Below are 27124 nucleotides of genomic sequence, written 5' to 3'. Positions count from 1 at the left end.
GCCCCTGGCACTCCTCTAGTTTCTCGTGTTCCTTATTCCTGCCATATCTACTACCACCACCTTCTTCTGCTGTTTGTCGGACACCATTATGTCTGGTTGGTTATTCAGGAGCTGCTTGTCAGTCTGGAAGATGAAGTCCCACAGGATCTTGGCCTTGTTTCTCTCAGCAACCTTCTGTGGTGTGGCCTATGGTGATTTGGTTACTACTATGCCGAAGTGGTTGCAGATGTTTCTGTATACTATTCAAGCTACTTGATTGTGACTCTCTATGTTTGCTGATCCAGCAAGCATCGTACACCCGGTCACAATGTGCTGGACTGTTTCTCTACTCTGGTAGTTCCTGGCCTATATGGCTCTTGTACTTATGGCCTTTTCTTTAATGCTATATAAATGAGCCTCTGTGCATTTTCCGGCCACTGTAGAATTTCTTGGTGTCAGCCACCTCCTCATCTGACAGTGTGACATTCCATGAAGGGGCTTGTCCTTGAAGGACATACTAAAGTATTGAGGTTTTTTTGTGGTCATGTTTGCAGTTTAGTGATACGATTAGCATTTTTCAAGTGAAGCTCATTTGGAAAAAAAACAAAACACATTTTAAATATGTACTTAGACATGAAACATCGGGAACACTTTGCCGAGAAACTATACTTCCATTTTGCGTCCTAGCTTCAAACCACTTTCTCTTTTCCATTTCTTGCTACTGTTCAAGATGGGGGGGTTTCTAAAGGTATGGTGTATTGTAAAAATAATTTTACAAATAAAAGCCCAAAATTCAGAACCGTATACCGTAAATTATTTACTTAAATTTGCTCCATTGATGCGGTTGGTTTGTTGTTCCTGTATAATACACAATCCCTTCCTCGTGTGCTGCCCACTTTATACTACTTGTGACAAACAACCAAAAATGCAAATATTAACTGACCCCGATTTTAGTGTTTTATTTTAAAGTTGTAAATTTGGCTAAGATGAGAGGATATAAGGTAGGGAGAATATCCAAAAGAGGAAAAATAAATCGTGTACTGTGTGTTTAAGACTGCATCACCATAACTATTTAGTTGTATACATGTCCATTGAGACTAGCGTGTCGTACGTGACATTATGAGTGATGCAGGATTATTAATGAGTCGAGCAATGCAATTCATCATCTGCATTTATTGGGTAATGCAATGTACTAATGACAATTGAGTTACTGAATTTTATTAATAACACATCACAGTACTCGTTATGGAGAAATGTAGGAACGCGTTACAAGGGAACACGTTAGTCCCAACACTGTTGGTAAGTGGCATTTGTTGCAATCAGAAAGGTACACGCTCATGACAAAGAGGCATCTTATGGCAGAGAAAGGCCTTTAAAAAACTAAAAATAAATAACTATAATACAACGCTTAATCACAGGTAAACCCAAGCTGGGCCCGACCCGAATTTCAGCCTGTGTCGGGCTTAAAATGTCAATCGTTACGTTCGGATTGGGCTTCTCTCTCGCTGACTTTTTGGAATTTATTATCCACCAGTTGTTAATCTTCTTTGTCTACATCTCTCTCTCTTGAAATGCTGCTGTGGTTAATTTTCAATCTGTCAAAATGACGAACGGTCTTGAATTTTTCGTGTCAACGCTTATAAAAATTCCAAAATTGTTGATTAATGTAACTCTACAGACCCAGAAATATAAAAGATGTAAATGTTTATTATCTTGTATAACTTCCTTCCAAAGGACAGGCTTAAATTTCTTATCATAAATATCCTCTCCTCCTTCCCAGTTCTCACAAATAAAACATGAAATTTGGGATTTGCTTCAAGCTTGGTCCTGCAAATCAAGCTAATTGGACTGGGTCGGGTTAGGTTTTTCTCAGGCTCTATCTCACCTCTACCCTAAATGACAGGGCCCCATATCAGACATTGAACATCATACGCTTTTCCTGTCACGGCAAACATAAGACAACATTAAATCCACCATGTTCTTGACAATAGCCCTTGGAGGGTGCAAGTGGTGAGGCTGGCGGTGCGCTACGCACATCTGCCAGGCATCCACCAGAAAAACATCCAGATCCTTGAACATGGAGCGCAGCACCACGTCCAGCTGTAACGAAAACCAGTCGCTGTTGTACAAGCTGACGTCCCCGTCAAGGGCCTGCGGGTTGGCGGTCCGGACCACCACGACCGTCCCCGGGGCCCGCTCCAGGAGTCTGGCTACCGCCTTGCGGATGTGCCGGAGGCGACGTATGTAGACCTCCACGGGGAAGGTGCTGAAGTGAGACCAAATGCTGAGGGCCACCACCGTGTCTGGGCCACCGCTCAGGCCATCCAGCTCGTTGGCCACGTAGCGCAATTCGCTAGCTGTGACGGTGGAGAAGCGGATAGGTGGGCCGTGGCAACGGTACTTGAGCAGAATGTTGTGGGTGCTGTCCACTGCCATAAGGGGCCCAACCTTCTTGGGACTGTGCAAGTCGAGTTCATTCATATCTGTAGAGGGAAAAAAACGCAACTATATTCAAACCTAAGTAGTGGTGGTGACAGCACTAACACTTGACCACTATACCACCAGTGGTACAAATGACATGCAAAAAGGCATTAGAATTTCTCATTTTCAACATCATTTTTCCTCATGATGCCAGAAATACAGATTTGCGGCATCAGCTCAGGAGGCAGAGCGCTCATCTTGGGATCAAAAGGTCGCAGGTTCAATTCCCAGGTTCTACGTGTTATATACCGAAGTGTAATTCGGCAAAACACTAAATCCCTGCTACAAGCCACGTGAACTCCTCTTTCCACGATGCTTTTAATGTACGTTTACGTTTTGTAGCGTCATAAATTTAGTTAGCTTCTTTTGAATTTTTCTTCTGGGGCTGAGGTTTTGGCTTGATTCCTAACCACTTCTCTATTTTTCTTGTGTTCTCTATGCGTTTACTTTGGAAAATGATATGCAAATGCATGACCTTGTAAGGCTCGGGAAAAAAGTTATTCGATCCAGTCTTCTGATTGGCTACCGAGTACGCAAATTTCCAAACGAACGAAGATTTCGAGATAGGAATAAAGCAAACGTTTGGAAAAAAAAAAAAAAAGATTTTTAGTTTTTTTCCTTTAAAAAGTTGTCGGCCACCCGGGCGGAGATGTTTTGTAAGTTGTACGCCCGACATAAGAGGTGCATGCCCCAGGCGTCCGGGCAGACGTTATTTCCGACACTGGCAAAGTAAAGCCCCCAAAGCAGTCATGTTGGAGTATTTGTTAAGCAAACTAGTTGTATTTCTTTCTGTCTAATGCGTTGTCAATCGAGTCAGAATGCCAGGAAACAATTTCAAGCCTTTACAAGCGCTCAAAATTCCAGCACTTTTCAAACCTTGAACATCATTAAAACTCAAGCATTTTCAAGGATTTCAAGCCCCCGTACAACCGTTATCTCCTGTGCATGTTTTTTTCAATGTGGGAGGAAACTGGAGTGTAGTCACCTGGAAGGACAGTGAGGAGATACTCGAACCATTGCCGCACCGTGGAGTCCCCGTACATGTGAACCACTTTGTTGCTCAAACAACTGGAAATGGCGGCTGCGCCTTCAAAGACACGCATGGTCATGCCGCCCAACGGCCTCCACGAGTCCTGGTAGTAGTACCCGGACGTCACCAGCTTCACAGGGTTCGATTCTTTCCGGCCACTTTCTATGATGACAGCATACGAAACAAATTATTAAATCTCTGTCACTATAGATAGGAATTCAGGCGCTTTTTGGAGAACCGGCTCTTTCGGCTTGTCTCACTGAAAACTGTTTTAATTTGGCTTTGAAATGTCTCTTCAGATTTTTTGTTTTTTTAATGATATATTACCAATAACAATGAAACATTGTGGACCACATTAATTAACAATTACTTTTAAAAATGTATTACGTACTGTATTCCAATAGCCTTTATTGTTTCAATCTAGAGTGAACTTTTACCTTTTTTAAATACAAAGTGCTGTAAATAGGTCATTGAGCGCATGCTCTGCAGCAACAGCACTGACTGTATCACTGGTACAGTCAGTGAAAATTAATTTTCCTAAAGGGACCAAATAAATTGAATTATCATTACTATTATTATTATTATTAGGAAGTAGCCAAAAGAGAGAAAGGGATACAGATAGAGACAAAGAGAAAGAGCAGGAAAGACTGAAAAAGCAAGAGAAAAATAGTAAGTGAAAGAGATAGAAAGGGAGAGAGAGAAAGTGAGAAAATTAGATAAAGCGAGAAAAAGGGAAAGGGAAAGAAACAAAGAGGCAGAAGAGACAGAGAGAGAGGGACAGAAGCTAGTGAGAGATATAGAAAGAGAAAGACAGAAAATAAAAGATAGAAAAGAGAGAGCGAGAAGGAGTAAGCATCGAAGAGACAGATAACGAGAAGAAAATGGAAATAAAGAAAAATAATAAGAGGCAGAAGAGAAAAGGACACAGAGAAAAAGAAAGAGCAAGAAAGAGAGGGAGAGAAAGAGAGTGTTTCGAAGGGAGCCGGCCTTTTTGATGTGGAGCCGGCTCTCGTTTGGTCACTTCAAAGAGCTGAAAGAGCCGCTTCATTCACAAAATCCATCACTTTCAGTAGATGTGAAGGTCAGCAGTAACTTTACCGGAAGGCAGCACGGTGATGCTGTTTGTTGTAGAAGGGTGTATGCCAACTTTCACGTTCACCCCACTGACATCAAAACATGACAAAGAGAAAAAAGATCAAATGAGGACCAATGTGGGGACTTCTTTTCGAAGAATTGATTATACTAATATCGAACGGCTTATCATATTTAATTGCCCTTAGGGGTTTGGAGAATATGTGCCATAAAGTAAACTAATAGAATGAAATCACGTATTTAAAATTCCCTAGTCAATAGCTGTGGAGGATTGATCTTGCCATGTATAGAAAAAAATGTACAAACAATGTATTAACAAATACAACAATAGGACAAATGCATATTAGAAAACATAAATAAATCATGTAATATCTTAAGAGAAGACACAAATGCCATTTATTAAACTAGTCATGCATTTTCTCATTTCTTTATTTTGATATTTATTTTGTGTGAAGTTGAAACTCTGTAGTTTGTATTCCTTTTAGGCTTTGTAGCAGTAAGCAACATCTAGTAGTCATATATGACAGTGTCTCTTTAGCGGGACAGCGTGTAATATGTCAACATTAGATGTTTTTCTTTTGTGTAGTGCAATCAAAAACGAGGAAGAATACAAATTACGACCAAAATGCACCAATTTTCTTCTAATTTGTTTGAACAAGCCTTTCACAAAGAAAGAAAAAAGGGGGAAAAAAACAAAAGAAAGAAAAGATAGAGGGAAAGAAGAAAGAAAAAAGAAAGAAAAAACAAGGAAAAAAATAAAAGCATAAAGGGGAAAAAAGACAAGAAAGAAAGAAAAGAAGAAGAAAAAGTCAAAAAAAAGAAAATAAGAGGAAACAGAAAACTAAGAATGGGAAAAAAGGCACTAAAGAGGAAAAAGAAAAGAGGGAACACAAAAAGATAATTAAAGGGGAAAAGACAGAAGAAAAGAGAAAGAAAAGCCAGAGAGAAAGAGGCAAACAAGAAGGTAAGAACAAAAAGAATAGGAAAAAATAAACAGAACAAAGGAAAAGAAAAAGGAGAAAGAAATGAAAGGAAAGAAAAAAAGGTGAAGGGGAGTCAGAAAATAAATAAAAAAGAAGAAGAAAAATACAAGTTTGAGGGTTTGGGGGTTAACCATAGCAGCAAGATTGCTGACAATGATGTCATTTATTGTTCATGTATTTCGACTTATGATTTAAATCAGACCTGGGCACTTGCCCTTCAAGGATCGGAGTGCCCAAGTCTGATTTAAATCCATTGTTTTTTTGTAATGAATTACGTTTTTTTACCACTAGGAGGTGCTAAATATCACACATTGTCCCTTTTAAGATATAGCAATCCCTTGCTACGTCGCGCTTTGGTTATAGCTAGTTCACTACTTTGTGGATTTTTAGTTTGTCTCTGTCATTGATATCAACGCATTGTGCATTGTGTTCTGCAGCAGACAGCTATCGGGGGGAACGGTTGTATGTGAGTATATTGGGTTGGCGTGACTGCCTGTGATAGGCTGTTGTATGCTGTCAGTCAAACAGCAGGGAGGGCACACAAGTCAATGTGGGCACTAACTGCAAAGCATGGAGACAGCTAGCTTTGAGCAGCCTGTGACGTTGAAAAAAAAAAGAAAATCAAATCAAATTAAAATTCTGTGGAAAGCGCGCAAAGAAATGGTGAGCACAAACGCGTACTCTGTAGATTATCTGGTTTGGGAAAAGACTGAGGTGGCGTTGCAGTTCTGGCCTACTGCGACTAGGCTACGTAGCATCTCCAGCCGAGCCTGTAGCTCACCAACGCCAGATCCATTACGCATGAAATGAATGACCTAGAGCTACAACTTGTGGATACCACTTTACTCAGGACGGTTGTATTTCGCGGCGACCTGTCCAAGTTCAAGGATACCCGATGCTTACATGCAGCTAGCCAGTTGTACAGGTACTTTTGTAGGATGACAATAAATAGACTACAATTCTGTATTCTGTGTTTTTAATTGTATGTCTTTAGCTTTTATTTTGTCTGTCGTAGACTCTCATATGGTAAGGACGTCATCTCGAGGTAAGTTTGAACCTTGAGGGGCGTTCACTACTTAGTGAATTTTCACGCTTCGCGAGGGGTTCTGGTCCTAGTTGCCTGCGATAACCGAGGGTTTACTGTGTTCTACTGTATTCATAGAGTCATTGGTACAAACCTTTGGAAAAGCAAAGTTTCCTTATGGGAGATGATGTTTTTTAGGTAGCCTCCCTTGGCGTGGTTAACCCTGGCTTCACAACCGAGCATTTTCGGCTTATAACAATACCACGGTTCGCCCGAGTGAGGGTCCGTGTAGTTGCAAAGTTGCCCCTGGTCTTGAGGCAGGCACAGGTTGCACTCCGTCGTCTCGGAGAAAGGGCCTTGGCGAAAGAGGCTAACAAAGAAAACACGATCGGGCCGTTTCTCCCTCAGCCTCCGTAGCACGGCCACGGCCTCGCTCGAGTGGACCATGGTGACCTCCACCTGAGCCGAACCCTCCCACAACAAAGGGAATCTCACTGTATAAAGTCCGTTTTGGTGGTCCAGGACCTGCCCGGCGACGCCCGCTTTGTACTTTGGGGTGTGCAGCCGGGCCAGGAGCATATCGCCACCGTAGCGCTTGGGTCGGCCTTTGAAGTCACGTAGGTGGACCATCACATGAAGATTCTGGCCCACACGCCAACTGTGGTTTCTGCCGGAGCTCCCGATTGTAAAGAGGCTGTGGGCCGGGTCACTGGTCTGGCAGAAGGCAGGGGAGGCAGATCCGGAAGGCAATTCTGGCCATGAAATGAGGTCCAAAAGGTTCCGCTCCTCCAGTACTTCTGCTAGTGATGGAGCGCGGCCCAGATGAGAACAGAAGCTGTGATTGTGGTGAAACTTGGGGAGGCTTCTACAAGTAAATGACTGGATTTGGCTCTGGAACTTGTACAGTGCTGACATTGTCTCCATCTTCCAGTTCTGAAGAGATGACATAAATATCAAATGATATGCTCAGTGTTTAAGGACCCATGCAAGGTGTTGGGGCTAGTGAAGTGAATTTCGGCTCTTTTGAGTGAACCGGCACATCGACTCAGTCACATAAGTAACGGCTCTTCAGATTTTTTTCCTTTAATCTATATAATGCCAATCATTACGTAAAATAATGCACCAAAATGTATTATGCTATTATAGTGCATCATAATATAATATCATTTATTGTTTCAATATACAGTGAACATTTATCTAAAGTTGTAAATTGTTTGTACTAAGCAAACAACATGCAGATGACACCGCCCATTCTGCCCAGTCACTAACACCTTTAGTAATAAAAGAGAAATAGAGTAAGAGAAAGACAAAAGGAAAGGGAGAGAAACAAAAGAAAGAGAGAGATATTGAACAAGAGAGAAAGAGAGAGAATGAAAGAGGACATAAGAAAGAAACAAAGGAAAACAAAGAAAAAGACAAAGAAGAGATAAAGAGAAAGATAAATGAATAAAAAAGACAAATAAAGAGAGGGAAAATGGAGAAAGAGAGTGAAAGAGAGAAAAAAAATAAAAGAGAAAGGAAGGGAATAAGATAATAATAATAATAATAATAATTTCCTTGTATTGTCATTCTGTGTAACAATGTACACAGAACGAAATGTCGATTGCACCTGACCCGTTGTAGCGAGTCGATGCAGCCGCAGCCAACAGAGGGCGCCGCCGACCACTTTTTAAGTCTTAGGAATGACTCGACCGGGACGCGAACCCCGATCTCCCAGTCTCAAAGCGGGCGCCTTACCATCTAGGCTACTGAGCTGGTAAGAGAAGGAAGAATAAAGAATAAAGAAAGAAAGAGGAAGGGAATAAGAGGGGTAAGAATAAAGAAATGGGGAGGAAGTAAAGAAGAGAGGGAAGAATAAGGAAAGAGGAAGGGAAGAAGAGAGGGAAAATAAAGAAAAAAGATAGATAGATAGATGAATAGATAAGCTTAAAAAACAAGCATTATACACAAAAAAAATACGATACTTTTCTTGGTAAATATTGTACGCCTTATTAATACAGTACAATTTAGTAACCTATGTGTCGTTACTACATAGATCACTACTGCGCTACTCATTAAATGCAGATAAGGAAAAGCAATGTTCTTCCACTCTACCACACTCATATTGTAATTCGACAAAGTACAACTATTATAGTTGGGCTGACTCAAGCACAGAGACCAAGGAATCTGAATTTCTTCTCATGCAGATAGTTTCAATACTGTATATACTCGCATCCACGCCAAATTTACAACTACAAAAGACAATATTTAGATATAAATAAAGTATTTATTCTTGTATAAACCTAAAACCTAAAAAAAGTTTGGGTGCGCGTTATACACAAGGTCTTACGGCAGTACATTACTGTATTGTGCAATACTTGACTAGTCGAAAAATATCGCTGACCAAAATCGCAGAATGTTGGCTGCATCGGGAATCAAACCTGGGTCGCTGAAGTAGTATAGCTACAGTAAATCTTAACCACAACTCCTTTAATATAGATGACATACAAAATTGCAGTAGTTTTCATCTCATGATTACACTACTTTTATTCACAGTACCAGACAAGACTGTTAGAGAACGTAGAAAACAGACAGTAGTCCTGAAAGAGAGAAACGCAAAAATAGCACAGCGAAGGAAACAATTTTTCTGTGTACAAAGTAATGAATTGGACTTTGAAGGACATTAAATAAATATCGTACATTTCATGTCGTTTTTGTGTTCACAGTTTAAGTTGTCAATACATTATTTTAATCATGGCCGCTCGTATTCAACAACGTTTGTCACTTACAATGCTTGGTTTAAGGCGGGGGTTGGGAACCTTTTTGACTCAAAGAGCCATAAAAGCAAAAAATATTAATTTTATTTTGGGAAAGAGACACACCATATATTATGAAACAAATTTACTAAATTGCTAAACCCGCGCCCCAGACAAAAGCTTAGTCTTCAGCACATTTATTTTTGATGATTTGATAAAAATTATGAAAAGAGAATAATGCCAGAGCCCCTGTCCCAAATTCAACAAACAGACCACATTAAACTTGTCTCTTTCTTGCAATTACTCAAGATCGGTTAAACTCCTTTTGACCCTTTTTTTCATACATATTGGTTTCAAAACCAGATGCAAGCATTTATTTTGTAAAAACGTCACAACATTCTGAGAATAGGGAGCCTTATGTGCTTACCTTTGGCGAGAGATGGGAGGGAATGCTTGTAATTTTTGCATAGCTCCACCCATCCCTCCCACTCACCCAATCAAATGACTAAGTTCTCTTCCGGTGTTTTGGCGTATTTACAGTTCTGTGGATTCATCATAAAGTATCTGAACACTGAACACAGATTATATAGTGAACTTTGAAATAAAGGATTCTTTAGCGTTGTACAGCCAAAACGAGTTTTTTTTCCCCCTTTTTTTGTGTGACACCTTGACTGTCAATTGTAGTGAAAAACGTGCCCTATAGATACTGCGAAGTGTTTCCTTTACATTTAGCTTTGGTTTGGCTTTACGTGTACCTGAAAAGCATAGACAATTCCGGTTTTGAACAAGGTGGAGAAATTTTGCATGCAATCAAATTGGTCTCTGAGCCATAGGTACTCATAGAAAGAGCCATATATGGCTCGCGAGCCATAGGTTCCCGACCCCTGGTTTAAGGTAAGAAAAAGTGAAATAAAATGTTATAACGATTTTCTATCGAAAAATAGGGGGTGCGAATTATACACAAATGTGTTTAATACATGAAATGACACATATTTGGTTGTGTGTCACCAGTAGCCAATAGTAGCCAGCACGGGTGGAATGGCGTGGCATAAACTGTCACAACAAACGGCATATCATTGAGGCAAAACGTAGGCACCAAATTTACGGTAAAAGTGTGCTTCCTTTTGGTCTTTTTATTTGTAACAGTATTTTTGCAATACACCATGCCTGGAGGAAAAGAATAAAACGTCTTGGGCAGTACCCAGAAATGGAGAGGGAGATCTCCGAGTGGTTTGAAGCCGAGAAACAAAATGGATATGGAGTGTCTTGGCAAAGTGTTCGTTTGGAAATTCTCAAGATTGCACAAGACAGAAAATATGAAAGATTCACTGCTTACACCGGTTGATATACAACTTTTCTTTCATTTCTTTACTATGTGGCTATTTTATTTGTATTACTATTATTTATTATTTATCTATTATTTATATTATTTTTATTAAAGCATTTTTAAGGGCTTGGCTTCCATGCGATTGCATACGGTAATTTGTATTAGGTTACTTTCGGAGTAACGCGCAACATTTTGGTGTCAGTACACTTGGGTGGCAACGGGATTACATTTAAAGTAAAATAACACAGTAACCGTAACTAATTATTGATTTTCAGAATCGCACCCGACACTGCCCATGCTCGAAACTGGAAACAAAAGGGTTTCAACTTCTCTCACCTCGCCATTCGTAATGTTGTGCAGCAAGAAGATGAGACATAACATGGTGGTGAGAAGGAGCCCATATTTCAAAATATTTCCAGACTTCATGACCGCTCTGATCATGATGAACTGGAATGATGTCATGGCGCCACCTTGAACACATGGGAGAAAAATCAAATGTTGTGCAGCTTTTCTGACATCAATTTGGGTTGTTTTCGCGTAACATCATGATTCCCTCTTGATTAGGATTTCTGGGTTAAAAAGACCAAAAAAACAAAAGATGCTCTCCGCACCATTAACGAATGTTTGAAACCAATTGACCATTCAATGTAATAAAAAAAAAAGCTTTAAAAAAAAAGGTTCCCACACCGAAGGAGGGCGGGGACAGCCAAGATTCACGCCAATTGGCCAGCACCCTTTGACTTGAGATATCAGATCCCAATTCACATCATAGCCTTTTTTATATTGTGTCGTGACCGGACACCTGCTTTGCGTTCCTCTACATATCGCTAAGAAGTTGTCCCGCTCCTTCGTCATGATAAAGCTTTTGTTCTCTTTTGTTTTGCAAGCTTTTTTCCAGCAGTGCTTTGATCAGTGTGCACCTATAATTTAAAAAAAATGTACGGACGCTGCTCTAATTGCGAACAAGATATGTTCCAGACAATTGTTCGGAATTAGAATTTGTTCGTAAGTTGCTTCAGTGCTATACTTTGTATGGAATGTATGTTTAGGGTTTATACAAGTATGTTTTAGGCTTGTATAAGTAACCTGTTTGGTTTTTTCCTGAAAAATAAACATTTCATAAAATAATATGCTCTATAAAGATAAATTAAGTTGAACTTACTTTGGGAAGATGAGCTTCAAGAGTTAGGCGACTACCTCCTCCGTGGTAGAAAGTGGGTGAAAAAAAGCGATCCAACCATTTTCTCAACCGCATCAAGCTTTCTTATTCTACTTACATTTCAAAAGAAACAGCTCGCCTCTTCTTTACACACTTTGCAGGGCTTTGATCATGGAGCGCCCCACCCCTCCCCCCAAAACATCCACTAATCTAAAATAGGTTCTGAGTTTCAATTTGTGATCTCTTTCCCTCCCCCTCTCTATGATTAGCAGGCGGTGTGTCGGCAAATCTGCTTAAGTGAAGGTTCCCCCCCAAAAATGTGATTTTCAACTTTTGTGAATGGTTTTGGTCACCGCAAAAATCTGGTTAACCATAAAAACAGAGGGATCTCTGTACATCCATTTCTTGGACACACTTGACTAAGCTCTTCCTTTTTCATCTTTTCGGGGGTTTGGACTTTATTGAAAGATGCAATTTTTTATTTTACCATTTTGATGCTCCATTGGCAAAGAAAAAAAGAAAAAAACAGGGACTAACGTGACGTCTATCCCCTACACTCCAACTGTTCCCCTTTCCTTGAACATATCAGATAAAAGTAAGATGAAAGCAGATAGGTGCATTGGCAAATAAGGCTTAGGGGCTCTTTTGACTCTGTTGGGCATTGTTAAACGTACTTAAATATTTAACTTTCAACTTGTGATGGACACCTCGAACGATGCACAATATCTTTAATGACTTGTTAGAAAGCCACTCCTTTCACTGAATGCGAGCCATTTTGGGGGCCCTGCTGTATTTGGGAGGGGGGTGTCAAGCAATTGTTTAGTTTGCCCACTGCAAAGCTACGTTCGGCAGTGTAAGCATGCATTGTGCCAATAAATCCAACATTTCAGTTTTACCTAAAAGAAAAATGTTCTTAAACTGTCCCGTTTGAGATAACAACACATTATTTGCGTTGTGTTTTTTCGTTCTACTACAAGAAACAAGGAGGTAAGGAAAAATCATCTGTTTTTTTCTATTCCTAAGCATCAAAAATAAGAAACATACGTGCAAAAAATACATTTACACTGATGGAAACTGTGAACTTACACCAGCTTGAGATCTTGCCATTACTATTAGGAAAATCAGCGGAAATGGCTTGCTGCAGGGGGGGGAAACGACCCTCCAAACTCGTGACAGATATTACAAATGCATTTCCAAAGTCTAATTCCACAATAGCATCCCCGAGTAGGGCCAGTGTGGCTATATTTTGGGGAAATGTCGCTCCGATACATCACTAGCCGGGTAGAAAAAAAAACAAAACATGACATCGCGTCTGCTTCACGTCAACTGCAATTGGCTGCTTCGCTTCGTCACTTCCGTATTACGATATCCCGCCCCTTCAAATAAAAACTTTATTAAGTCCGTAACGTCGAAGCAATTTTCTTAGCACTTTTTGTCAGGTAATAATTTCAAACATCAAAATTAGAAATTTACAAAAATTAAATATTTTTTTCTGAAAATATACACAACAATATGGATGAGTAAGAGTGACATAATTAAATTAAGAAAACGAATGAATGAATGAATGAATCTATGAATGAATGAATGAATGAATGAAACTTTATTTCGAACATAACAAAAACAAAACAAGTCCAAAAACAATGTTCACGAGACATCTACAAAAGGAGTAGGAAGAATCATATGCTTTTTTCCAGGGTTGGGTAGGGTTACTTTACCTGGATTACTTTCAATTACTTTTGGATTACTCCAAATATACTAATAAAAGACAAAAGAAACTAAATATGAATAAAATTACTAAATTTTGTGCAGGCTTGGCGGGTAACGGAATACATGGAACGGCAAAAATGATGTTGGCAAGCTGTTTGGATTTATTTTCATGTTGTTTCTGTCGCATTTTATGTTAGTTTTGCCGGAGATCAAAGAGATCAAAGCCAGGAGAGAAAGTTTACCACGTGTTGTGAGTCATAATTGTATTCATATTTAGTTTCTTTTGTATTTTATTAGCATATTTGGTATTGGAGTAATCCAAAAGTAATTGAAAGTAATCCAGTTAAAGTAACCCAACCCAACCCTGCTTATTTCATCCTTCCCTTCAACCTAAATGCTTAATAATTGTGTCTCACAGCTAGCTCTTCTGTGTATTTACATATTGGAACACCTCAGGAATATTCATATTTACATGGGTTCATATACAAGACAGTAGGGAAATAATGTTGAGAATAGATAGGAGTAATATATTTCTATTCAGCTCCATGCGAAAAGTAGACAAAAATAAAATCACATAACAAAAAGATTAAAGTAACGAGAAGGGGGTGGGTAGTATTTTTTGGGTTTTCAGTAGCTTAGATTCGATTCACTTGACTATATGAAAAATTGTCAACTTTCCATAAGTCTCGCCCTCGGCCTGTAAACATATTTTAGATTCGTCCTTCCATCCATTTTGCTTTGACACTCCTGAGCTATTGCTGACTTCCATATAGTGCAAGCAAATGGAAATGTGATGGTTTCTGGTGTTTTTTCTGGATTGTTACGTGCCGATTTCTACTTAGAAAGAATTAGGAGTAGAAATTTACAAATGTGACCGAGCCAGTGGTTGGCCTTCAGGGTCTGCAAGAACTTCTCTGTTGGCCTAAAAACTATCTGAATCCATCCATCCATTATCTGCACCGCTTATCCTCAGTAGGGCCGCGGGGGTGCTGGAACCCATCCCAGTCATCTTTGGGCAGTGGGCAGGGGACATAAAGACGGACAACTCACTCGCTCATTCACACCTAGGGACAATTTGGACCAACCAAGTAGCCGGACGGGCATGTTTTTGAGAATGTGGGAGAAAACCCACGCAGGCACGAAGAAAACATGGAGGCTGCAGTAGCTGGGGCTGCGCGCTAACCACCCATCCGCCATGCCGGCACTATCTGAATCATTTAATGTTAATTACATTTTTGTCCATGACAAAATGTAATTATGTAATGTATTTAAGGATTCCAAATTGTCTGTCAGCTTGCTTTTATTGTTTTGCCTCTGGTCATACTGCTTTTACATGTGTGTTTTTTTAAGCATTTAACCATCAGTTGTTGCCAGGGTCAGTAATTTACAGAGGCCATGACAATTAGTTCTGCAGGCATTTGTGCACAGATGAAAAGGTTTTTTAGTAAGGAAAATGTGGCTATATTTCTACTAAGAATGCCATTTTATGAGGATAACCTTTTATGCGTGTCGCAACTGTTTCTGCAGTACACATTTTAAAGCCATCAAATAGTCATCGGATTGATTCGGGTGTAGCACTACTGAAAGCCTAGGTGTGACATGCACAGCCAGCCACTGGATTGAGCCCTAGGAAAATGAACAGAAAAAAGGTGGGCCTCAAACTTAGAAAGATAAACTTAAACCTCTTCCAATGACACAAACCAGTCATCAGCTCTCCAGCAATATGCTTTTTATTATATTGTAATTACAGATTTCAACATTTTTCTACAGCAAATAAAAGTTCACACTCAGGTGTGACAGACAATAAATATAAGTGCAGTTTTCAGTCGTGATAGAGTCAGTAGGCAATGTAACATTCTAAAGCTGCGATTTCCTTCGTTAGTGGACATCTGCCTGCTCATCTCCGGTCTTGATGGATGAGGATGGTCCTGATGTTACCGCCTCGTCAGCTTCCTTCTCCTCCTCCTCCTCCCTCTGCTGCAAGGAATTTGCATACTGCTCCAGGAGGCTGCAATCTGTGCTGTCCACGCCTGCTTCTGGTGCCCGCACAGTTGTCACAGATCCACTGCTCAGGAAGCTGTCCTCCTGTGTGGCCTGCTCTTCACTTGTCGTCATTTGGAAGCCCGAGTCTGGGAAGGAGATGTCAGAGGCAGCCTGGCTAGCAGTGCAGCTTGCGACCGGAGGAGGGCCTGGGCACGGCTCGGGAGGAACGGAGACAGGAGTGAGCCGGGACAGCTTTTCCTCGACGGATTGCTTCCACTGCTGCAAAGATTGGACCTAAAGTGTGGGAAAAAAAGGGCGTGTCTTTATCTCTTTCAATGTCAGACGGTTTCTCTCAAATGGAAAGAGCCGGACAGTTTTTTTTGCCATTTTGACCCATTTTTGAAGGTCTACAGAAAATGTAGTTCTGTACCTATATAGGCATAGGACATATCCAAAAGAGGCTTCAAACCTCATATTAAATAAGGTGACATATTTCATTCTAAAAATGGCATGTCTCTTGATTTTACAATTTTTTAGTAGACAGTGTCTAAAATAACGTCTGCCCGGACGCCCGGGGGGTGCATCTTTTACGTCGGACGTACAACTTACAAAACTCCTTCGCCCGGGTGGCCGACAACTTTTTCAAGAAACAAAAAAAATCTTTTTTTTTTTCCCCCCCAAATCAAACGTATGCTGTATTCCGATTTAGAAATTTTCGTTCGGTTTTGGAAATTTTGGTTCGTTTGGAAATTTGCCACTCAGCAGCCAATCAGAAGCCTGCATCGAATAACTTCGTGCTGCCAGACTTTCCCGAGTGTTATAAAGTCGTGGATTTGCATATCATTTTCCAAAGTAGGTACACAGAGAACACAAGAAAAATGGATAAGTGCTTAGGAATCAAGTAAAAAACCTCAGCCCCAGAAGAAAGATTCAAAAGAAGCTAAAATTTATGACGCTACAAAACGTAAACGTAAATTAATAGCACCGTGGAAAAAGGAGTTCACGTGGCTTGTATCGGACGACGCAACGCAAACATTGCATGAATGAAGATGAGTAAATACAGGTACTGATGGCAGATGGAAAACAGATGTCAGATACATGCAATGAATGTTATAAGTAGATTTATAATAAACTTAATTTTAAAGTGTTGTTCTGTTATATATTCTGATTATCAATCCTTAATGCTTTGCAACAGTAGGGTTTTTTTGCGACAAGTCATCTTAGTGGGTTTCAAGTTGTGAAAAATGGGGCCGGCAACTTTATGGCTGGGTGTCCGGTAACTTTTTGTCATGAGTTTCAGACACTGGTAGACAACAGTTAGACAATGCCAAAATATCTTGAAAATACTCGTTTCCAAGAAAACTGAGAAAAACAGCTTTTGTGAAAGGATGCATTCCAAGCAGAACTTCACTTCACTTGAGTGCTTTTTTTTTGCATTTGTCGTACCTCCAATATTTAAACAATGCTTTCCATAAACAAGGGAGCTTGGCTTGCAAGAACACTGAACTGTTGCATGAACTTTGCAAGAACTTTTTAGCGCCCGATGACGTGATCATACAATCTCAGTCACCAGGGCAATCGAGTTCCTGCAGAGGTGCACCAAACGTTATCCCTCTCTGCACGACGATGACGTATGGACATCTTTTTAAGAAAGAAAAAAAACTGCCTTTTCTTATCCATGTATTCGCTTTTCTTAACCACTAGACCACCAGTGATATAGATAACATATGGAATGGCTATAGATTCAATCTCATTATCAATTTTTAGTCACAGTACCAGAGACGAATGTAAAGATAATGGGAAAAAACAGAAAGTCTCCTGAAAGATATGAATAAACAAAAGCATGACGAGGGAAACAACTTTTTAGTGTATCTGATGATGAATCGGACTTCAAAAGACATTTAAAAAATACGTTGTACATTTTACTTTGGTATCATGTTCATGGTTTACTTTGTCAATAAATTATTTTTTCATGGCCGCACTTATTCAATGTTTGTCAGTTTGAGCTGTGAAAAACATTTTGTACCCATTTTCAATAAAAAACAAGGGGTGCAACTTATAAAAATATGTGCGTTATACACAAAGTGCGGTAACTAATATCAGCATACCTGTTTCCATAAAAACCTGACTGCTTCCTCTTGAACCATTCTTTGTAACCTCTCCTCCTCACACCGTTTCTGCGACCTGCAAATGATTGAGAATAATATCCTATCTTTACAGTGCCTAGCGAAAATATGGGCACCCCAAAAACTTTGTCATATTGCCACATTTCATTTGAGCTAAAAAAAGAAAATATTTTCTAAAAATCTACAACATGTGGAACACAATCGTGAAGTGGAAGAAAATTGTTAACATTTTGTACAATATTTAGAACAAAAAAACTGGAACGGTAGTGTTACAAAAATATTGCGCCCTTGGTTCTCTCAGCTCAGCAAACTGACTACAGAAGTTCACTGATGGCGTCTAAATAATCACATGTCAACCTAAATGACTTACGATGACAGAGTCCACCTGCGTGTCATTAAGTCTCAGTTTAAATGCACCTGAACAGACAGCATTATGACTCATTATGAGGACTAAAGATCACACCAGGCAGGTCCGGGATAAAGTTGTGAAAAATTTAAAGCAGGAATATGATACGAGAAGATTCCACAACATTAACACATCTCTTAGAGCATTGTGCGAGCCATAATATCGAAATAGAGAGAGCATAAAACCACTGCAAACCTACAGATAACTAGCTGTCTCTCTAAACTTGCGGCCCAAACAAAGAAAAAACTAATCAGAAAAGAAACAAATAGGCCTGTAATCACATTGGGTGATCTGCAGGTATTTACAACTGAGGTGGGACAATCACTGCATAAGACGTATAAGTCGTACTCTCCATTAATCTGCCGTTAATGGAAGAGTAGCAATAAGAAAATCCTTTCTGAAAGAACACCTTAGAAAGGCTTGTTTGGCTTTTTCAAGAAGCCACATAGGAGACAAATAACATGGAATAAGGTGCTCTTGTCAGATGAAACCAAAATTGAACTTTTTGGACTGAATGCAAAGCGTTACTTTTGGCGTAAGACCAACACTCCACATCCCCCTAAAAACGCAGAATCGTGCTCTAGGGTTGCTTTTCTTCAGCAAGGATTGGGAAGCTGGTCAGAGCTGTTGGGTAGGCACCAGGGTAATCCTGGCAGAAAATGTGTCAGAGGCTGCAAGAGACCCGAGAATGGGGCACAGCTTCATCTTTCAACACGACAACAACCTTAAGAAGCACAATCTACAATGGAATGGTTTAAAACTGACAATATTAATGTGTTAGACTGGCCAAGACGTAACCAGTTCAGGATGTCCCCTGCCCAATTCCCGAAGATAGCTGGGATGGGCTCCAGCACCCCCGCGACCCAACTCAGGATAAGCGGTGCAGATAATGGATGGGTGGATAGATGAATACATTTGGTTTATTTTTACGATTGTGTCTCACTGGTTGTTGATTTTTAGACAATAGTTTTTGTATCCCTAAGTTTGAAGCCTGAAATATGTTAAAAGGTTTTTGGGGGGTAATACTGTTGCAAGGCACTGTATAGAGAAAATGTTGAGCCTGTCAATGTGTCAAATTTACCTGTCAAGTTGTAACGACAAGGCGACAATGTGGTCTTGCATCCTTCGCAGGCGTATCTCACTGCGGACCTCTCTGGCCTTAGGGTGACAACAGCGGGTGTACTGACCCTTCCACCACGACTGGATCTTTATGGCTGCTCTTGTTGCTTCCTCTGACTGGTTGACAGAGTATAAAAAAATTTCTTCTTCTCTGGCTTCTGACTTTGAAGCGACAGGATCTTTCTCCAACAGGGGAGCACAATGCGGGGAGGTTGGACCTCTGGGGGCCAGCGAGTCAGCTTCAAACGTCTCCGTCTCGTCTTCGCTGTCCGAGAGTGGCGGCCGGGGCTGAGAGCGGGCCGTAAAGGGAACATAATTGGAGCTGGATGAGAGTGTGCCGCTGTTTGGCGTGTCATCGTTGGTCTGCACATCTTCCAAACGGAGGTGTTCTTCTCCCACTTGTGGGTTGCTAATACGTGGAAGCGAAGAGCTGGAGGAGTCGCGGCTCATCCATGTATTAAAGTGAACGACTCGCCCTGTGTGAAAAGCCACAAAAAACATAAATAAAATGATATAAATAAAAATGCGTCAGGGGTTAAAAAGGTGAGATGAGTGTGGAGAAACTGTACAACCCCAAAATATATTGAGCTCTGTCGACACACACTGTGTTTCAGTGATCTGCAGAAGGCACCACACACACACAAAACCAAGACAAGGAATTAAATGTTTGTTATTTTGGCTGGGTTTAGCCTCAAGTCAGTTGTGTGAAAGTAGATTTTATTTAGCTTGGCTCTAATATTATGATGACTTGTTCTCTACTGCTCCAGACCAGCCTAACAATCAGGCTAAGATTATCTGCAGAGATACATCTGGCACTAGTACAACAGAGTAGTCACGTGATGAGTCTTTCCCCACAGGATGTACTGCATCTAACATACTCATTCTAATTGCAGGCTAATATAGTAATGCAACATGTGGTGCATTAATTATAAGGCTTATCACGGTTCACGGATTCCTTAACCACCCGAGTCATAGGGGTACCACTCCCTGTGGTGTGTCTTCGGCAAGTACAGCCTGGTGGCACCCATATATGGCTTTGAATTTTTTTGCTGCTCACTGCAATTTTTATTTTATTTTTTGGTACAATATGGCTCTTTCAACATTTTGGGTTGCCGACCACGGGCCGTTATGTAGTATATTGCCGTATTTGCACATTGATTGATATTTGATATGGTCTATTTTTAGTAACAATATCCATATTTTATAGGTTTATAATAAACTCAGTAATTCTCGATGGCTCGTGCGCAGAGGCGAGTTGCCTCTTCACATCAGGGCAAGGTTGAAATTATCAACACAGGCCTACAGCGCCTTCTTGCGGTTTAGTGTGAAAATAACATGTTAAATGATATGCAGTACCGTTAATGACAATTTAAAACTGAATGATACAGTAATGTGTTAATAATTATGTTTGTTTGTTTGTTTGTACATGATTCAATTGTTTGTTTGTTTGTACATGATTCAAATTGAATCTTTTCTTCCGGCGCCGTCACGAATGGCAGCCACTCCAGCAGCTCCAGTGTTATTTTCGATTGTTCTCGATTGTTCTCAGCTCAGGGATGCTGCTGGAAATGTGAATTTCCCTTCGGGGATGAACAAAGTATCTATCTATCTATCTATCCATCTATCTATCTATCTATCTTTCACATATATGTTGCACCAGAGTATAAGTCGCACCCACAGCCAAATTATGAAAACAACTGCGACTTATAGTCCAGACTATGAGGAAAGTCTTTTGTCATATTTATACCGTTACATTGGTACTTTTTAGATGGCAGTGAAGACTGTGAAGAGGAAACAGTCTGCATATGACGCCTCTTTCAAGCTCAAAGTCTCTGACCATGCTAAAATTAATCGAGCAGCTAGCCTAAATCAGAGACGAATCTTAAGAATGATGAAAACATAAAGTCATCCTGAAAGATGTAAATGAAAAAAGAAAGAGGGAAACAACTATTTGGTGCATCATACTTTGATGGACATATAATAAATATAGCAAATTTGATTTTGGTATTGTGTTAGTAGTTTATGTTGTCAATAAAGTATTGTTATCATGGCCGCGTGTATTCAACAATGTTCGTCAAAATTTTATATGGATTTTTTTATAAAAATGTAGGGGTGTGACACACCCGAATGAATATGTAGTACATTATTTGGAGAGATGACTAACAGTTGGTGTACTTGCCGCATGGTTGACACCCATAAAATAATTTACGTCAGGTTGTTCATTTTCAATTTTCAAACGATTCAATTATTTATTCATTTGTTGTTCTACAAATAGACAATTTTAAAATTTGCCCAAATAGAATAGTAATTTAAGAATTTGATTTTAAATTCTTCAACCCTGTTGATCAAAAATATCGTTGATAACTAGTGAATTGGGCCATGCAAGAAAATTAGAGCACAAGCAATGAGTATTTTTTGCACAAGCTCAAAGCTAGATTTGAGAGAAAGCTGATTTCAAATCAGTTACGCTTGTCCGAACATTTTGCAAAGGGTGTATTTTTTTTAAATGAACAAAACTTTCTTGACTTAAAAATCCCAAACCATCGCTCATTTAAGTTTTTATTGTTTGATTAAAACTCCAAGTGTCCAGTTTGACTGGTAAAATTTGTGATTTATCTTTCTTTAACATACTTCCAAACCTTTGAAAATGTTGTCAGATACATCAATGAAAGCGCAAAATCAATGCAAACAGTGCTCTTAGAGGAGAAAAGACAGGATTTTCTTGCCTGTTTCCCGATCTGGCAGTTCAGCAGTAGGTGATGAGATTATTTTATTGGGTTCTACCATGTCCCCTTGTGGGGATACATGAAATGTGTCCATCGTTTCCACAGCTAGCTGAGTGGGTCGAGGAGGGCTTGAGAAGTCCCCACGATTTTCTTCTAATAACTGCATTTGGTGAAACCTGAGGAAACAAAACCACAATTGATATGAAATTCTTGATTTTAGAGGCGGGGTACAAATTTACTTTTAGTAAAATATATGACAGCACCAGCTCCAGATTCTACCTCTGCTTATTCAGAATCTTCTCCAATTTGGCGTCTTCCGCCAACACCAAGGGCGACGAGGTTGTCCGGAGGCAAACAGTGGAGAGGTACTGAACCAACTCCACATGCTGGCCGGGTCGAAAGGAGCGACCTTTTCCTTGACTGTAGAGCCACTCAGCTTTCAGTCTGGAATTGGGAAAAACACATAAAAGGGGGTGTATAAAAAATACATTTCCTCCTACAGTGGCTGGGCATTGATTTTCCCACTTTTGTGCAAGATACCCCAAAAACAGTACGGCGACCCCTCGATAATTTATGGTATGGTTATCGCTGGTGCACTAATTTGCAGATTTCAAATTAATTGGTCTTTATTTTTATTGATGTAAACGTATCATACATTGTGTTCAGCAGCAGAGCGCAAAACAAATGCTATCACAGGAGCAGGTGGTATGTATGTGTACTGTATTGAGTGGGCATGACTGCCTGTGTGTGTGACTGTGATCTATCTACCTTGGTCATATCCCTCAAGAGGGGTGACCGACAGCAAGACACACACATACAATAAAAAAAGAATTTTTTTTGGACCATGGCCAACCCAATTGCCCAAAAACCCAAACAAGTTAGGCACCTCGGCACCCAAGTTGGTCATGCTTTCGTCCCTCCAGATAGGCTGTTGTATTTTGTCAGTCACACAGAGGGGCGGGCACACAAGTCAATGTGCCCACCGAAACAAACTGCAAAGCGCAGTGACATCTAGCTTTTAGAGGCTCATTACATTGAAGAGAAATTCATCCGAGGAAAGTGAAAAGACTGTAAAGAAATGGTGATCACTAACACGTGTCTTGTGGAAAATTATCGGGTTTGGGAAAAAACAGAGGCGGCGACGGGAGAAAATGCAATAGCAGTTTCACAGGTCTAGGCTACTGCAGCTAGGCTAGCCTGTATCTCATCAATGCCAGATCCATTTCCCATAAAACGGATTAACTGGAGCTACAACTTGTTGGAAAGCGCTAGTCGGGAAAGTTGTACTTTAATTATCGTGGAGACCCAATGCTAGCGTGCAGGTAGCCAGGTATCATGACAAAAAAAAGACCATTCATTCAACTGCAATTCTGTGTTTTCATTCGTAGATCTATATTTTCACAACCCTACTGAGGATAAGCGGTGCAGATAATGGATCGATGGATAATGTTTTACAGAATGAATGAAGATAATTTAGAATTAAAAAGAAAAAGACAATATATTTCAATATATGAAATATATGAATATAAATTGAAAAGTAGAATAAAAAGTGAATTAATAAGAATAATTGTTATGAATAAAAAAAAAAAAAATAGCCGAAAACTAAAATTAAATAATTAAATTAACCGAGGGAGTACTGTACATTTCCCAAATTATGACATAGAAGGTTTCCATCTATTGCCAGTAAACTCAGTTCTCTTCATGGACTGTAATAACAAATTCAAAATGAACTCACCCTTCTTTTTGGGACACGACAAAACCGTCCAAAACTTTGAGGCTCAAACACCAGCTCATCACATACGGCCGGTAGTCAAAGCGCGGCAAAGACGCAGTTGGCATCACGCAAGGGTTGTTCATAATTGACAACTGCTCAAGTTTGTGGAGACTGGCTAGGTGTGCCACCTTTGGACAAAGTCAGCATCAGTACAGGTGCACATTTATTGCTTCGGAAGCTCACAAACAATGTGGAATAAGAGGACTTACTTCATTGAGATCCGTTATCTCATTGGATGCTAGCGACAGGATGGATAAATGGGTAGGGAGGGTTGCAGGCACAGGGCGGAGCGTCGTCAAACTGTTTCCATGCAGAAGAAGTGTCTGCAAAATTGGTCAAAAAATGAAATAAAATGTCAGGTGTACATAATTAGATTTACTGATTTTTATTTTAGACCTATAGAATCGATTTTAGTGCATTAATTCAGATTCAGATCTACTTTATTGTCATTCTAGTACACGTGTATACAGAACGAAATGTCGATACATCTGACCCGCACAGTTTCCTTGAATGTACAGATATAAATAAAATGTTGTATTGAGTTGTAGTATTGAGTGCTAATAATATACTAAATAACTATGGCTATGTATAGTATTTTACAGTAGCGCAAATATTGCAAGAGGAGTAGCTAACCAGATGTGCAAAATGTGTCGTCAGGTAAACAAGTCAGGTAAACAGAACAATAACACTGTAACAATAACGCTGTAAGTACAATAGTGCAGAGAAACAGATGTGCAAGGAGTGGCTATCTATAAAGAACTCCCAGTAGTGCAAAAAGTCAAACAAAACCCACAGATGTACAGATTAGCAGCAGTTTAGATTTACTATGTGTTTGAGTGACCATTTAACAGTCTAATGGCCAGGGGGACAAGACTATTGACATTTTTCCCAAATGTTCTGCGGCTTATTCAGTGATGCGGCCAATTTATGTAATTTTTCTAACAGCCGCCAGCGGAGCCCGAGTTCAAGGCACATGACGCAGCTAACAAGCTAAACGCAATCGAGCAGTCCGATAAAGAAGGAAACAGAGCTACTGCACGCAAACTTTACCTTGCGAGCGTGTTGCTAGCGTGTTTTTGAATAAGGGAGCGTGGGACGACGTCTATATGACAAAGTCTCTTTCCCATACTAGAGGAGGACAAATTTGATGACGGCAGTTATAGGGAGGAAGATGAGAACGGTTTACTTTGATTTCTACTGTACGGTATGTTTTCTTTAACAGACTTGTCAACTGCATTGCGAGCGTGTTGTTAGTAGCGTTTTGCTACCCTTCACAGGCACGGTTTAGGATGAAAGTTATAATATTATTATTAAAGCTTTGAAAACTCTCTCGGTGTACCGTCTTTCTTTGTAAATATGTGTAACCATGTATAATATGTATTTGCAACTGTATATTTTTGTAATGTATTTATTTTTATTTATTTTGGACACTTATTCTTAGTCTTGCACTGACCAATTTAAAAGAAGGGGCGAAACAGACGCGGGGGATGACGGGAAGTGGGGACCGGTAAAGGTGAGTGTTTGTGGACACGGCAGATAATAGTGGATATATATTTTTCCCACCCTTACCTTAGGAAATATACACTTTTTTTCCTTGGATTACTTTTAACGGGACCCGGACTCTGCAGGTCTGCATCAAATCTTAAGTACCGGTATAATTTTCCGTTCATTTTGCCGGATGTGGTTTTTGAACTGTGTACTTTATGTTCAGTTAAAATCGTGGGACTCAAAGTAGGGTTTGGGTTAATTTTGTGATTGTGTTACATGTATTAATGTGGGCACATGCGGCTTATTTATAGGTGCGGCTTGTGTAAGTACAAAATCTGTTTTCCTCTTAAAATGTGGTGGGTGCGGCTTATAATATAATCAGGTGCTCTCTATAGTCCGGAATTTACGGTAATGTCGAATGAAATTAGCTTGCATTACAATCAGTACTTTAGTTGGTGACGTATGAGCAATTTACATGTGTTTTCATGGGATTTAAAGGATGTTTTGCATACTGCAAGAATGTTTGTGTTAAAGAATCAAGATTTGTTAAGATGGCGTTTGGCCACACCTTTTAAATTCGGGTCCCATGTGTTCTTTTATTGACTTTACTGGAAGTACACCACATACTTTGGGCTACATAGGCAGTTTTAACAGTTGCCTAAAAAAAACTATGGATGCTCTATCACCTTGGTATATCATAACAAGCAAGTGTTAGAGAAAAGTTTAACCCACTTGTAACGATTTCCAATAACAAAAAATTAAGCAATTTTTTTCCTTACAAATCCTTGATACGTACCTTCAGTCCCACGAGTTTACTCATATCCCCAATATTAGATATGCTATTATCGGAAAGATCCAAGTGTTGAAGGGAAACACAGTTGTTCAGTTGCTCAATAACCTGTGCAAAAACAATTACACAAACAAATACATATTTGACGAAACAAGTCTAATCCATATTTGTGTTTACGTCAGCCAGAAATGGTCCAACCTTAATTGCATTTCCAGACAAGTTGAGCCATTTGAGGTTGGGGAGGTCCCGCAGTCCCTCAATGTAGCCGATACTGTTATTGGGAAGATTTAGGACTTGGAGCTGTTTGAGCTGAGAGACACCCATCATCCTAACAAGGCGGTTGCTGGCTACAGATAGCTAAATATGAATGGACCAGAGAAACATATGCAATTTTAAATTTAGTTCATACATACAGTATGGCATTTAGTCAAAAGGGTGGGATGGCTTGCACACCTGCTGAAGGCCTGGGTTCCTTTCTAGATAGTCCAGTTTCATTATTTCATTTTGGTCCAAAATAAGCGTGTGTGTTTCTTCGGAGCAGATGAAACTGGGATCGATCCTCCGCATACCGCGACCGGAAAGATCTACCACAGGACCTATGTGAATATTATGAAGCCATTAAACAAACATGTATTTTGCCAATGACTGGGGGGAAGTAAAATACGTTAACTTAATAAGCCATTTTTAGACAAAGCAAAACATTGTGTTGTTTAAGTGAAAGTAGTCACAAGATCTGATTATTTTAATGCAACAAAACATTACGAAATGTTTTACTTGTATTCACTATTAAAACAAATGTAAATAGAAAACAGACTGAGCCTCAAATGCAACGGCAACTTATCTCAAGTGGGTAGTGGCATTCAGACGTTAGCTAAAATTGGAAGTTAATTTTCGTTGATTCAGCGAGGTTTATATCTAAACCAAAAACCAAACATACCATTTGTGTCAAACTGCAAATCGGACACCCCCATTCTGTCGCCGCACACATTGACAAATATCCAGTTAGCTTGTAATAATCGCTGCAAACCAAGGTTTACAAGACGCGCCTGTCGCTAGCCAGAAGTCAAACAGTGTAGCAAAGAAGTATTGTGGGAAATGTTGTTTAGATTTGCTGGGCTATTGTGAATGACGTCTGGTACAGCCAGTCGTGAGAGACTACACTTCCGGCTCGTTTTTTGCAGCGTAACCCCAGGTT

The 27124-nt window shown here is 39.9% G+C and overlaps 2 protein-coding genes across 2 annotated transcripts; both read right to left on the bottom strand.

Annotated features, from left to right (window-relative positions):
* Positions 1-1132: 1132 nt before the first annotated feature.
* Positions 1133-13143, bottom strand: LOC148353079 (NXPE family member 3-like). Its single transcript, XM_088352601.1, has 6 exons — positions 12897-13143; positions 10988-11121; positions 6744-7522; positions 4589-4653; positions 3446-3652; positions 1133-2462 (listed from the first exon to the last, which is right to left on the bottom strand). Exons 2-6 carry the CDS (start codon positions 11111-11113, stop codon positions 1906-1908), a joined length of 1734 nt encoding a protein of 577 aa, XP_088208727.1. The 5' UTR covers positions 11114-11121; positions 12897-13143; the 3' UTR covers positions 1133-1905.
* Positions 13144-15231: 2088 nt separating this feature from the next.
* On the bottom strand, positions 15232-27035 carry cep97 (centrosomal protein 97). The gene is made up of 11 exons (XM_088352870.1): positions 26867-27035; positions 26383-26525; positions 26128-26286; positions 25936-26037; positions 23861-23974; positions 23613-23779; positions 22157-22321; positions 21878-22053; positions 19114-19627; positions 17609-17684; positions 15232-15794 (listed from the first exon to the last, which is right to left on the bottom strand). The coding sequence occupies exons 1-11, from the start codon at positions 26898-26900 to the stop codon at positions 15396-15398; spliced, it is 2049 nt and encodes a 682-aa protein (XP_088208996.1). The 5' UTR covers positions 26901-27035; the 3' UTR covers positions 15232-15395.
* Positions 27036-27124: the final 89 nt, after the last annotated feature.

Source organism: Urocampus carinirostris, chromosome 14 (genome assembly GCF_059441175.1).
Source record: "Urocampus carinirostris isolate Australia breed hairy pipefish chromosome 14, RoL_Ucar_1.0, whole genome shotgun sequence".
NCBI lineage: Eukaryota > Metazoa > Chordata > Actinopteri > Syngnathiformes > Syngnathidae > Urocampus > Urocampus carinirostris.
The sequence above is the reverse complement of the archived record's forward strand: the minus strand, read 5'-3'. Positions and strand labels throughout refer to the sequence as shown.

What these genes read in the sequence shown, in the direction of transcription:
- cep97 (XM_088352870.1), bottom strand. Translation starts at nt 26,900, where the DNA reads ATGGGGGTGTCCGATTTGCAGTTTGACACAAATG. An exon ending in TGTCTGGAAATGCAATTAAG is followed by an intron (nt 26,038 to 26,127) that starts GTTGGACCATTT and finishes GTTTTTGCACAG; the next exon opens with GTTATTGAGCAACTGAACAA. An exon ending in GTCGTGTCCCAAAAAGAAGG is followed by an intron (nt 22,322 to 23,612) that starts GTGAGTTCATTT and finishes TCCCAATTCCAG; the next exon opens with ACTGAAAGCTGAGTGGCTCT.
- LOC148353079 (XM_088352601.1), bottom strand. Translation starts at nt 11,113, where the DNA reads ATGACATCATTCCAGTTCATCATGATCAGAGCGGTCATGAAGTCTGGA. An exon ending in ACAACATTACGAATGGCGAG is followed by an intron (nt 7,523 to 10,987) that starts GTGAGAGAAGTT and finishes TCATCTCTTCAG; the next exon opens with AACTGGAAGATGGAGACAAT. An exon ending in CATCACCGTGCTGCCTTCCG is followed by an intron (nt 3,653 to 4,588) that starts GTAAAGTTACTG and finishes CTGTCATCATAG; the next exon opens with AAAGTGGCCGGAAAGAATCG.